Raw genomic sequence first — 13,314 nt, forward strand, 5'->3', positions numbered from 1 at the left:
TATCAATGATTTTTTTTATAAGAACGGATATCAGACAATGCCTATTTTGATGATGGTAATGTAAATACATGATTGAAAATATAACTCAGAGTTTCCTTTCAAACAACTCTTCATTTATGTCCCACTGCTGCAGGTGTATTCGTCATCTGTTGGACACCTGGACTTGTGCTTCTTTTCCTGGATGTTTTTTGCACAACTAGCTGCGACTTGAATGCTCCAGAGAAGTTCTTCTTAATATTGGCTGAAATAAATTCTGCATTGAATCCCATAATATATTCATACAGGGATAAAAACATGTGGAAAGCATTTAAAAAAATTATTTGCATCTGCCGGCATGCAGGCAGCAGAATTCAACAAAATAATTCTGGAAAATTAGAGGATGCACAACAGAATGGCAAAGGTGCGGAGAAACCATCCTAGTGTATTTTTTGTTCAGATGGAACATGTGAAGTATTTTTGGAGTTCCTTGGTATTTACATGGTAACTTGCCACATTTCACACACTGCACCTGCAGTCTTGTTCCATCAACGTAAAGCAAGTGGAACACGAAACTTCTCAAGAGTAGGTTGAACACCTTGCCTTAGCTTACCTTGAAAAGGCATTCCTGGTCTTGAGCCCTTTGTTAGGTGGCCTCATAATTTTCCTGCAAAACATTTACAAGTTATTTGGATCATATATACCAGCATAAATTGTACCAGTGTGGTTTTGGTGTTATATAAGGTTTACTTTTGCTGTAGATCTCTTTACATTAATCATAACAAAGGGCTGCAAAAAACAAAAAAAAATCCAACAAATAAATATGTCAGAAGCTCATAGGACTTCCTGTATTCACAGAATAAAATTAATCATCTCTGACCTAATGTATAAATTACTGTAATAACAAAAGTATGTCTGCTTGTAATTTAGTTCATATTTTTGCAAGCCTACCTCATGTCCACTTCCACTCCTTTTTGCCTACATTTGCTTCAGCTATTTCATGAATAATTCTTCAGGCCCTTACAATGTGCATGTACAAAAAAAACGGTGATGGTTACGTTGAATATGTCATAGGATGTTTTGTGTCAAAAGCCCTTTCCAGTTTTTGAGTTTGGATGTATAAAATCTTCAGAATTTTTTTTTATGCTATGAATTATTTTTATACTTATGATTTTATAACACTCTGTACTCTCTCTGGACATGATGTTGCAATGCATTACCTGTATACTGTAACAATAAAAATAAAAATAAAAAAGCATTGTAATAAATGTTTGAAAATACAATACACGATGATTGTTCATTTGGATTGAAGCACGTCCTGGAGATTTAAAAACAAAACAAAACAAAAAACCCCAGTTTGAGTTTAACAAAAATAAATAAATAAAACTGAAATGCTGTTTCATGATAATTTTGTAACTGACAACGACCATAGCAGATCACTTTATATGAATGGTCATGACATTTTGATTTATGAAAATGAGGTGCACTTTGTGTTCTCACCCAAGAAGGTAGAGAAAGTTCTGCCTGGTCTTGATGCTGCTTCGGTGACGGGCCTAAATGGCCCAAGTGCCCATGTTCTCAAATCCTGCTCGCGCGCGCGCGCACACACACACACACACACACACGTATATATATATATATATATATATATATATATATATATATATATATATATATATATATATATATATATATATATATATATATATATATATATATATATATATATATATATATATATATATATATATATATATATATGCTGGGTCACCCGATTAAGGTCGGGTTATTTAGACTTTAGTAAGCCGTCAAGAAGATTGATATTTAGAGCTCGAGCAAAAATTAACCCAAGAGTGCACCACGGCAATGATGGGCTAAATGGCCTCATTTCCTTGTTTGAGGTCAGTTTCTTCATTTTCAGATGTATAAACACATACATGCAGAGAATTGACTTGCAAGGGTGGTGGTGGTGGGGAGGTGGAAAGGGGGGGGGTTGTGCCAATGATCTGAATCTGGGTACCCCCAGCATGTATTCTAAATTTGGTTGGATTTGGCCCATTAGTTTTTTTCTGATTTTCAGATTTAAAAAAAATAATTTTCAAATGTACATACACACACAAACACACGCCTTATTAAAGAATGGGGGGGGAGGTTTGGGGGGGGACCCTGGATATCTCCATCTCGAATGCAAAATTTGGTGGAACAATCTCTACAACAATCTCGACAGCACTTCAAATATTTGTGGGCTCTATGAAAGAGTGGCCAGACAGAAGCTACTCCTGAGAAAAAGAAGAAAAAAAGGCACATGACAGCACACCTGGAGTTTGCAAAAAAGCATGTGAATAAACATGAGGCAAAAGATTCTGTGGTCTGATGAGACGAAAACTGAACTCTTTGACCTGAATACAAAGCGCTACGTCTGGCAGAAACTGAGCACAACTAATCACCCACGTAAAACCACCCTTATGATGAAGCATGGTGGTGGCAGCATCGTGCTATGGAGATGCTTTTCAGTGGCAGGGACTGGGAGACTTGTAAAGATAGAGGGAACAATGAATGGAGGTAAATACAGGCAAATCCTTGAGGAGAACCTGCTTAAAGAATACCTGAGACAGCGGCGAAGATTTACGTTCCACCAGGAGAATGACCCCAAGCATGCAGCCAAAGCAACACTGCAATGGCTTCAGAACAAGAACGTGAAAGACCTCGAGTGGTCCAGCCAAAGCCCAGATTTAAATCCCATTGAGAATCCGTGGAAAGGCTTGAAGATTGCTGTTCACTGACACTCCTCATCCAACTTGACGGAGCTTGAGCAAATCTTCAATCAAGAATTGGGAGAAAACCCTCCGAATCCAGATCTGCAAAGCCGATACAGACATACTCAAGACGACTCGAAGCTGCAGTCGCTGCAAATGGTGCTTTTACAAAGTATTGACTCATTGACTAATACTTATTGACAAAAGACATTTCAGATTTTCATTTTTAATTGATTTGTAAAAATTTCTAAAAACATGTTTTGACATGACAAAGGCTGTAACACAACAAAATGTGACAAAAGTCGAGCGGTGGGAATACTTTCTGAAGGCACTGCACATACCAGCAAGGTCCCCATCTCTGATTGGTTAATGGAAGTCTCACTTTGGAGAAACGGGAAATCAGCGTAAATATTCAGTGAGAAGATATCACATTGGGTGTAGCCGGTAACCTTGGAAATCTCATTTCATTCCATCAGCTAAGTTTTCCAAACCATTTTTCTTGTACCTCTGAAGTACTGCTTGGGAGTGAGGGTGAAATTATGGATGCTTGGCTGGGGCGACGGATGTAGGCACTTTTTGAGCCTACTGCCAGATTGAAGATCACCGATGTTCTTTCCATATCAACCGACGACCTTCAGGCAGCTATCCCTCTCCACATCGCTTCTTCAGCTCCAACCCGCCCCCTCTCTCTATACTCCCCAGAGCTTTGCTTTCAGCAATTTCCATTCAATATTTCTCACAGCATTTCATTCTAGTTTCCCATTCGAAGATCCATGGATCAGTAGTTTCAGTTTCACTTTCCAACATCAGTTTCGATTTGTCATTGGAACTTGTGATGCGACACAAATGGTGCACGAAAAAGGTCATCAAAAACGATTTTCTGGGAGATTCTTTCGATTTTTCTTAGGGGTCAAAAGAGGTCTTGAGTGTCTTAAGGCTCTTAAAAGGTCTAAAAACTGCTTAAAGGGTCTTCAAAGATCTAAAATGGTAAAAAAAAATGGTCGAAAGGTCAAAGTGTTCTAAAGAGTCTAAAAGGTCTTAAGGGATCTAAAGTGTTTAAAGAGTCTAAATGGGTCTAATGCTGAAAGAGCAAAAGAGTCCAAAGTGTAAAAAGGGTCTTCGAAGGTCAAGATGTCTAAAAGTGTTTAAAGGGTCAAAGGAGGTCTATAAAGGGATTTCATGGGTGTAAATGCATAAGGAGTCTGAAGGGTCTCTTAAGAGTCTCGTCACATTCAAGCAGTACGTAATCAATAGACGATACTCATATTGGTCGAACGAGACTTCGTCCCCCATACACACATCCCCACCCCAAGAGTGGGTGTAATTTGTGCATTTAAGCTCTGTCTAAAGGGTCTTGGAGTCTTCAAGAATGTGAGGGGTCTATGGGGGCGAAAAAGGATCTAAAGGGTCTATGATGTATAAAAAGGGTCTACAGGTCCAAGAAGTACTTTCCAATAGAATAGTATGTCATTAGTAGACATACTCATGGCCCAACTCACATTCAAACAGTACTTCACTAGAACGGCACTCGGTCGAGTGCATACCTCCACCAGACTGAACAGTTTACGTTTTTTATCCCACCGATAGGCCAGATCTGGATCCAGACCTTGAACATCTAATCATTTTGTTCCTGTCACCTAACCAATGCATCCATCTTGTTTTGTCATAACTCGTTCACAACTTTTTGAGATAGTGTACAGATATATAGTTTTTGGTCTCATCTCTCAATGGTGAAAAAATCAATTGAAATTTTTTTTTAAACTCTCATATCCGGATTTGGATCTTCAACACAATCAAATTGATCCGTCCTTGTCACAATTCCAACCAAGTTTCACCGAGTTTCGTCTGAATGTGTCCACAACTTTTTGAGATATCATGCTCACAGACAAACAGACAAGGGTGAAAACATAACCTTCGTCCACCTTAGGTTGAGGAGGTAACAAACGTCCCGGAAACACGCTGCACATCATAACGGCATTTCAATACAAGTTCACGACACTGTTCGTACCTAACAGACGGTTTGTGCGCTTTCCCAAACTCAAAGCAATCACAACAGAAGATCCTGAGCTGTTGAAACATTTCAACTCGGATTCATTTGCGCAGATATTGCAGGAAATGTGGGAAAAGTTTGAATCTAGATTCAAAGACGAGATGGAGTACAAGGGCTTTTTCAACTTTATTGAGAACCCGTTCAACGTGCCAGTGTCATCTCTGTCACCCGTCATCACAGACCTCGGTTCTGACTTTGCAAAACTGGAGAGTAAAATTGTTCAGTTTCAGACAAATGATATCCTGCGGCTTGAACTTCAGTCAGGTGTTCATCATTTCTGGAACATTGTCCCTGACACAGAATTCCCAAATGTCAAACGCTACTGTGTGCAAAAAAGTGCTGTCCTATTTTGTCAGTACATACACATGTGAAGCAACCATTTAAACAATGAACATTGTGAAAATAAAACAGAGGAGCAGATTGACACATTTACATTGGGACTGTCTCACAAGGATTGCTGTGACGGATTACAAATACGGAATGAAGGAGGGTCATGGAGCATCAGGCACACTTCTGCTCATCCAGCTTTTCAAGTAAGTTTTGAAATCGAATTTATTGTCTTATTATTATTGTCATTATTATTATTAGTAGTATCATTAGCCAGTCCCTTACACAGCTGAAGATGGGGTTTGCAATCTTCTATCTGTCTGTCCAGGCTGTAACTTTTTTTTTACCATTTGAGCTTTTCTCATCAAATTTTCAACAAATAGTCCAGGAGCAAGGACCTGAAAAAAATGAAATCGTTCAACACCCCCTACAGAAAAGGTTTGACTTGACAGGGTGGTAGAATAGACCCTATAGAACACCTCCAGGTAGTATGTGGTTTCAAATTCTACAGACCATTATACATACCAAGGGTACTTACCAAGAGGGTCACTGTGGGCGAGCAAAATTTAGGGGAGGGGTAACGTAAACGTGAATATCTTTGTCTGGACTCAACCAATTTTCAATAATGAGTTATCATTGGCTTCCAATTATAATTCTCCATCAGAGTATGTACAGTGATTTGAAAATACAGAAACAGAGTTCACAAGGTTCCAAACTGAGGCACGGGGCAAGTTGCAGCTGTTTGCCTGCTGGAGTAATTATGTATCCATGGTACAGCTGCTCCTCCAGTTCATCAAGGCAGAAAGGACTGGAAACTGGATTCTGCATCTCTCTGCTACTGCTGCAATGACAACTCACTTCTTCGCAATGGATCGACCCAACTACGCCAGGTGGCTTCTTGTTTATCTGGCTGACATGAACCATCTGCCCGAGACCCATCCTGTCGTCAATGAAGAGTTCATGTCTGGCAATCATGCCATCAGTCGATCGCCTCAACCATTTGCTCAAGTGTGGACTGACATGGCCCAAGAGCAGTCCATCAACCGTGACAGCAAGACAAACGGTGGCATCATAGGGATCAGTCAGAGAGCAGGAGCTCTAGAACGATGGTTCCTGACATGTCATGAACGAGCAGCCATCACAACCGCAATGAGGGAGATGTGTGCCACACAGGACTCAGATCGTGTTGGTACCCACAGAGAAGCAGCACCAAAGAGGGTGGAGAGAGATGAAAGTGATGTGCAGAAGCTGCTGACCGTCATCACGTCAGAGCTTATGACCGATCCCTTCTCCCGAGACAACGTTGATGATGGAATTTCGTCACTGATTAACATTGCCACAGGTATCAGGATGCCCCCAGATGCTGCTACACGCATGGTTAACTCCTACCAGATCGGCACAGCTCAAATGACAACATTTGTTGAACAGAGACTGAATACCAATGAAGTGACATTTTGGGATTCCCTGCCAAACCTGAAGATCAAAACATTTGCCACACTAAGCAAGAAGAAAACAGTGAAGCTAACTGATGAGAAAGTTATCACTCTTAGTGCTGACCGTGAACTCTTTGGCCGCCTTCTGATCACAGGAAAGTCAAGGGACATCAATCTGAGAGAACTCCTCAGCTTTGAGTTATCAACAGTGCCATTATCCCTGGCCCGTTACGATGGCAGCTTGAGGAAGACCAACAAGAGCGTACTCATTGCTGAGTTAGAGAAGAAGATAGATGTCCATCCAAAACTGCCACAAGCCACAACCAGCCAGATGTATACGGCCCACATCGTCGATGCAATGGCGCTGGTACAAATGACAAAGTCCGCTGGTGCTGCAAACTTCGGTGAAATGGCATTAAAGTATTACAGCCTGGTTACTGCCCCTCTACGTCGGAATGGTTGTCAGCGGGTTGATGTTGTCTTCGACCGGTACTCCAGCCTCTCAATCAAAGCTGGGGAGCGAGAGAAACGAGGAACATCTGCAGCCTTAGAGGTGACAATCCAAGGGTCAGCTGCTCCTATTCCAAAGCAGTGGATCAAATACATTGGAAATGTAGAAAACAAAGTCAACTTGTGTGCCTTCTTGGCAGACACATGGTGCCACATGGGGGTAGACACTCTGCTTGATGGTCAACACTTAGTCATCGGTGGTGGTTTCAAGAACCCGCAGAAGTCTGTGCTAGTCATCAGAGGGCACTGCGAAGACCTGGTTACCCTCAAGTCAGATCATGAAGAGGCAGACACACGAATATTGCTACATGCAAAACATGCCTCTCATTATCACAACAGGATTGTGATTCAACCACCTGACACAGATGTGGCTGTCCTCTGCACCACACACTACAGAAAACTCCAGTGATGGGAGCTGTGGTTTCGGACTGGAATCAAGGATAAAGCTAGGTATATTCCTATCCACAGCTTGGCACACAAACTAGGACCTGAGCTGTGTAATGCTTTACTCGGCTTCCACGCACTCACTGGGTGCGATTCAAACAGTGCACTCTCGGGACTCGGCAAGAAAAAGGATTTCAATGTCTTACTTGACTGTAAAGAGCATCAGACCAGTCGGGGACAGCTTGGAGAAGAACCCGAGCTCAGCAACAGCACTTCAGAAGCATGCGAAGCCTTCATGTGTGCAATGTACTCAACAACCAAGCCCAGCAGACACACGACGTCAGTATGAAAGATTCCCGACGTCGGGAATCGGCCGCTCGGTTGTACGACCACATCCCGACGCGGTACAGCCGCAGCGCGCGCAGCCCGATTATCGAAAACTGTTTTTTCTGCCTCGTGTGTTGCCATGGTGACCGCTTTTTTTCCACCTCGTGACGTGTGTGGTTGTGTCTGCCTTTCACCGGAGGAGAGATCTGGTTGGCTAATTGCTATTTCCGCGTCACGAGCCGCCATTTACAAAGATTGGTTAAACTCGTGAACTTTCCCCTGTTTCTGAGAGTGACAGAGACAATCCGTTTTAATTGCAGAACACTTTAGCTTTTATAGTTAAAATTATCTTCCGCCGTGATCATTTTTGGTAAGTATAATATTATAAATCGATTTTATGTCTTAGCTTTTGTTTTTGGACGTTTTAAAGATCACAGAATCCATGATGTGTTCCTGTTCCTGGTGTGATGGAATCTATAATAGTTACATTCAATGTAATCTCTCCCGGGCCCGGGCTCGGGCCCTTCGGGCCACTCGAGTGGTTCGAGCGTTGGACTCGGGAACGGCATTTGACGATCGAATCCTCCAACATCCGATTTCATCGTTCGTTTATCACGTTCAGCTGTCGCTGACATGGCCCTGATCGTGTGGAGAAATCGATGGTAAGTAATCGATTCATTTTTCCGTGGGCCTGGTGAAAAAAAAAAACGGTCTGTGGCAAAAAAGGGGAACTCTGCAAAAATTACTTTGGAGAAATTTAATTGGTTCAGAACCTTTTAAAATATCTTTTCTGGTGTGGATAATTCTTCGGTTGTTCAGGTCCGACGAATTACCGCATTGTTCCGCAATGTAACAAATTTAAAGTTCCACTGCCCTTAAAAAAGCCTCAAATAATATATTTTTTATGTCTGCTTTTAACGAGTGAGGCCTAACCAAAGGCAAAAGGAAAACTTCTTCTTCTTCTTCTTCTTTCGGCTGCTCCCGTGAGGGGTCGCCACAGCGGATCATCCGTATGATCCGCATAGTGATTTGGCACATGTTTTACGCCGGATGCCCTTCCTGACGCAACCCTGGTCGCCTCTTACGACACAGGGAAAAGGTACACCTATGTTAACCGGGGTATACACCGGCCCAGTATACTGGTACTCATTTCGCCGACCTCGGAAGGATGACCAAAGGCAAAAGGAAAACAATTGTCAGTTATTGTTCGCCGAAAAATGTGAAGTTTTGTCATAAAAAATATTAACCCTTTGGCCGCCGACAAACTGCCGCTTGTAACAATGAAGCCTTCATTGCGGTAGTTTGTCTCTTGGGGAGTTGTTCAAGGTTTTCGGTGCACAATTGTTTTCCTTTGGTAAAATGGTTAAATCAAAAGACATGAAAATAACTTTATATTATAAATAATAATATTAATTGAGGCTTTTTAAGGGCAGTGGAACTTAAAATTTGTTACAAGCTGCTTCGAACACTGGTGTACTTAAATGTTTTTATTTTCTAAAATAAGGGTGACGTCCAATGCTGTGATGTCCACATACAATTTGTGTGGAAAGAATGGGAAGAGACCTTTCCGGAACCTGAATTTTTATAAAAGTTGTCGGAGGGAATGAATTCTGCCAAATGACAGTTTATAATGTGCATGACTTGAGCGTAATTGACATTGCAAGTCTTGTTTGATGATCATAAAGCCCAATATATACGAAGTGGAAATTCTTATTATTTTTCAGACAGTACCATGGCCAGTCAGCCAACAGCAACGGAGGCGGCTGTGGACACTGCCACATCACATCATTTGAAATATGCCCCTGATCGGCGTGGAGGTACAGGCAGGAACAAGCCCTCATCTATCTATAATTCCAGCAGTGTGTGTGTGTGTGTGTGTGTGTGTGTGTGTGTGTGTGTGTGTGTGTGTGTGTGTGTGTGTGTGTGTGTGTGTGTGTGTGTGTGTGTGTCCGCTGTTTCTCGACAACCACTGGTCCGATCTGATTGAAACTTGCCAGGTATATTGCCGGGGACCTGTGGATGTGCCTTTTTTCAAGGTTTGATATTAATCGGACAAGTGGTTCCCAAGTTATGGCCATTTATTTACCAAACCAATGACACGACATGTTGTTGTGTGGGTGTGGCCGATGGGTGAAGGGAACCTCAGCTGCGTTCCCCATTACGGGTTACAACGTATGGGCTTCCGGAGAGTGATGACTTCGTGTATTCTAATAATTTCTCGATTTCTTATGCGCATTTATAGATAAACACAATGCCCCAAGTTATGATCGTTTTCATATTAGACAGTGCATAAATTTCGGTAACATCAGAGTGAGCTGGTATGCTCTGAACCAGGAAGTAATTTTTTTCTCTCTCTCTCTCTCTCTGCTCTTCTCTTTTTGTTTTTTTTCTTGCGACGACATTGCGAAAAGGCAAAATACGTTGGCGCTAATTGAATAATTGGCCATTAAAACTAAATTGCGAATAATCGTAACTGCGATATGCGAACTTCCGGGCCACGCACGTACGGGCACGCGAGAGCGAAGAAACGGCCTGTGTGGTTGTTGTTTCTTGCTCGCGGTTTGAATATTTATTTATTATTATTATTTTATTTTATTTTATTTTATTTTTTTACGGGCACGTACTAGTCTATCTATAATTCCAGCAATGTGTGTGTGTCTGTGTCTGTGACCGCTGTTTCTCGACAACCACTGGTCCGATCTAATGGAAACTTACCAGCTATATTGCTGGGGACGTGAGTATGTGCCTTTTCAAGGTTTGATATTAATCAGACAAGTGCTTCCCAAGTTATGGCCATTTATTTACCAAACCAACTGCATAGGCGTGGCCGATGGGGAAGAGATCCTCAGCCGCGTTCCCCATTACGGGTTACAACGTACGGACTTCCGGATAGTGATGACACTGTATTCTCATAATTTCGCGATTTCTTATGCGCATTTAGAGATCAACACAATGCCCCAATCCAGTCGTCGTTTCCGAGAGCAAAGGAACAGCCTGTGTGGTTGTTTGAAAGTTTTTATTTTTTATTTTTTGCACGTACGGACACATACTAGTTTAATAATAACGAGTAACAGCAACACGCTGTGCCAGCCGTCCATTTCCTTGATTATTAAGAATTTGCAGCATAGTTAATTGCAATGTTGTATGTTGGAAACCCAGCCTATGTTTACATTGTGAAAATATTTACATGTACTCTTATGCATAATGAAGTTATTTTATTTTCTTGTGAAATTCAGATTGAAAACACCCAACAAATTAATTTTTTTGTGCTTTGGAATTATTTATGTGAGATGCATTCAAAATTGTGTTTTCATACTTAATGATGTTAGATTTATATTTTTTCTTTGAATGAATACACACACACATGGATATATATTTGGTCTCATTGATTTGCCCAATTGTAATTCAGTTTTATATAATGTTATGCACTGTTCATATCATGTCAAGTATCATCTGTTTAAGTCTTTTTGCACCTCATTCTATTGATGCCCACTGTGGGACATTACAAGTAAAAATATTTCTAAATTGTATATATCATGGAGAAATTCTATCAGAAAGGTGCTTGACTTCCCAAGTAGGACCCATATTGTACTCTTTTACCAGTCATTGCTGATTTTCTACCTATTGAATGTCAACTATTATGTCGTATTGCAAAATTTATATGTGGTTCTTGGTCTTCTCATAATTCTTACCTGAGGTTGCTTAATTATGAATCTTGTAACAATGGGTAGTATGTCATCAGTAGCTAAAACTACTAATTACATTTTATATAAATGCAAGTTATCAGTCAATCCCTTTTATGCTCCTAATGCCCATAATGTATGCAAGCATAGAATTATCAGCAGTTTTACTAACACTGCATGATGATGATGTTGTACTTAAAGGTGCCTTTGTGCAGTCAATTATATTTGAGAGAGAAGAAGCTCCACAGTTCCTCTCTGGAGCAGAACTTTCTGAATTTGAATTGTTAACTGTGCTTTGCACAAAGTGAATTTGTCAAAAAGGTATTTACGACTTTTACCCATGTGGTATTTCTTTTTATTCCCAATTTTTAGTAGATGTTTCTCAATTACAATGGTATCTACTTTTATTTATTGTACGTTTGTATTTGAGTGTGCTTTTTTGGTACGAATAAAGATGATATTATTGTTAATACTGCTTGTATATTTTTGCCGCAATCATGCTCTGCGTGATACGTGATAATAAATGATTATGAATTACAGTTGTTTTAAAGTTGTGGTCATTATGTGTTACTGTGCAACGTATAATGATGTTGCAATACAACTTCAATGTTTGGATAATGGCACCGGTGGAACAGCGGTGCTCCGCTGGCCCCAGACCTATGGGTCGAGGGCTCCATCAAGCTGGAAGCTGAAGGGTGTCATGCACTGCAATGTACGTTTCTTTGGCATGCAAAGAAAAGGGTAAAAACAAAAACTCCATTTTATGAACGTTGTGATAAAGTTGAAAAATAATGTCATGCTTCAATGTTGTGACAACGTTGAAATCTGACGTCATGGATGTTGCAAATACAACTTCCCACCGACCCAATTCTGACGTCAGGTACAACCAGAACACGACGCTGCAACGACGTCAGATTTCAATGTTGTCATGGGTGTTGCAAAAACAACTTCCCACTGACCCAATTCTGACGTCAGGATAGAACCAGAAAATGACGTTGCAACAACGTTGTGTGCCTGCTGGGAGGGGGCTGGGAGGAAAGTGAACAATGTGAGATACTGGCAGTTCTGTCAAAAGGGACAAAGAAATGAAAATCTCCCCCCCCCCCCCAACATTCGACGGCTTACAGCAACATATGAAGCGAGGAAATTACCAGGCCTATGCATGGAAGAGAGCATTGGAGCCTACACAGAGCCTTCCACCAGCAGCTGGAAATGGCTGGAAAATTCAGGATGGTGCCCTGCAGCCTGTGCTCATGACCAAAGATCCAGCACCACGGGGTCTTCCAGAGCTGACTGTGTGTCACTGCAAGAAGTCTCTATGTCGCCGAGCCGACTGCACATGCAGAACCAACCACATGCCATGCACAGAAGCATGTGCATGTATGGCCGAAGAAACTTGTGAAAATCCAGTGGTGAAGAAGATGCTGACTAAAAGTTACAACAGATGACATCTTCATGCTTCCATGGTGAATGTGATTCCTTGTTGCCAGACACAAATATTACAAACCGCTCTGACGAATGTGCTTCCGTGCAACCATGCACAACTATTATGATTCGCTCTCACTAATGTGCTTCTGTGTTGTCATGCACAGCTCCCAGTGCTGACCATGATAACTATTATCATCCACTATGATGAATGAGTAGCTTCCGTGCTGCCAGAGACAACTATTATACTCGGCTTTCACTAATGTACTTCCGTGTTACTCTACACTAGGAAAAGACGAACACTAAAAATAACAGTTGCAGTTTTCTTTATGCATGCCTCTGTATGTATATGAATTTTTGCAGAACAATACTTTCTTAAGCATTTCATTTCCAAAATGTATACATACCAGTCGTAATTGAGAAACACCGTTCACCATATGAGA

At 41.2% G+C, this 13,314-nt stretch overlaps 1 protein-coding gene and 1 long non-coding RNA gene across 4 annotated transcripts in view; one reads left to right on the forward strand and one right to left on the reverse strand.

Moving 5' to 3' along the window:
- LOC147024610 (lysophosphatidic acid receptor 1-A-like) overlaps positions 1–1,259 on the forward strand; it is a 65,931-nt gene extending 64,672 nt beyond the window's left edge. For both annotated transcript variants that reach the window (XM_085884672.1, XM_085884673.1), the window contains one exon: positions 134–1,259. In XM_085884672.1, the coding sequence (XP_085740798.1) occupies positions 134–420 (287 nt within the window). In that variant the 3' untranslated portion in view covers positions 421–1,259. The remainder of the gene's footprint in view (positions 1–133) is intronic.
- LOC147024611 (uncharacterized) overlaps positions 609–13,314 on the reverse strand; it is a 118,957-nt gene continuing 106,251 nt past the window's right edge. The window contains exons 3-4 of one of the 2 annotated variants that reach the window (XR_015059099.1): positions 2,583–2,834; positions 609–1,561 (exon numbers count right to left, since the gene is read on the reverse strand). This is a non-coding gene — a long non-coding RNA (uncharacterized LOC147024611). Of the gene's footprint in view, positions 1,562–1,742; positions 2,835–13,314 lie in introns of those variants that run through there. The other variant, XR_015059098.1, reaches the window with a different exon arrangement.

Source organism: Eptatretus burgeri, chromosome 6 (genome assembly GCF_056783735.1).
Source record: "Eptatretus burgeri isolate ZD-2024b chromosome 6, Ebu_testis_v1, whole genome shotgun sequence".
Classification (NCBI taxonomy): domain Eukaryota; kingdom Metazoa; phylum Chordata; class Myxini; order Myxiniformes; family Myxinidae; genus Eptatretus; species Eptatretus burgeri.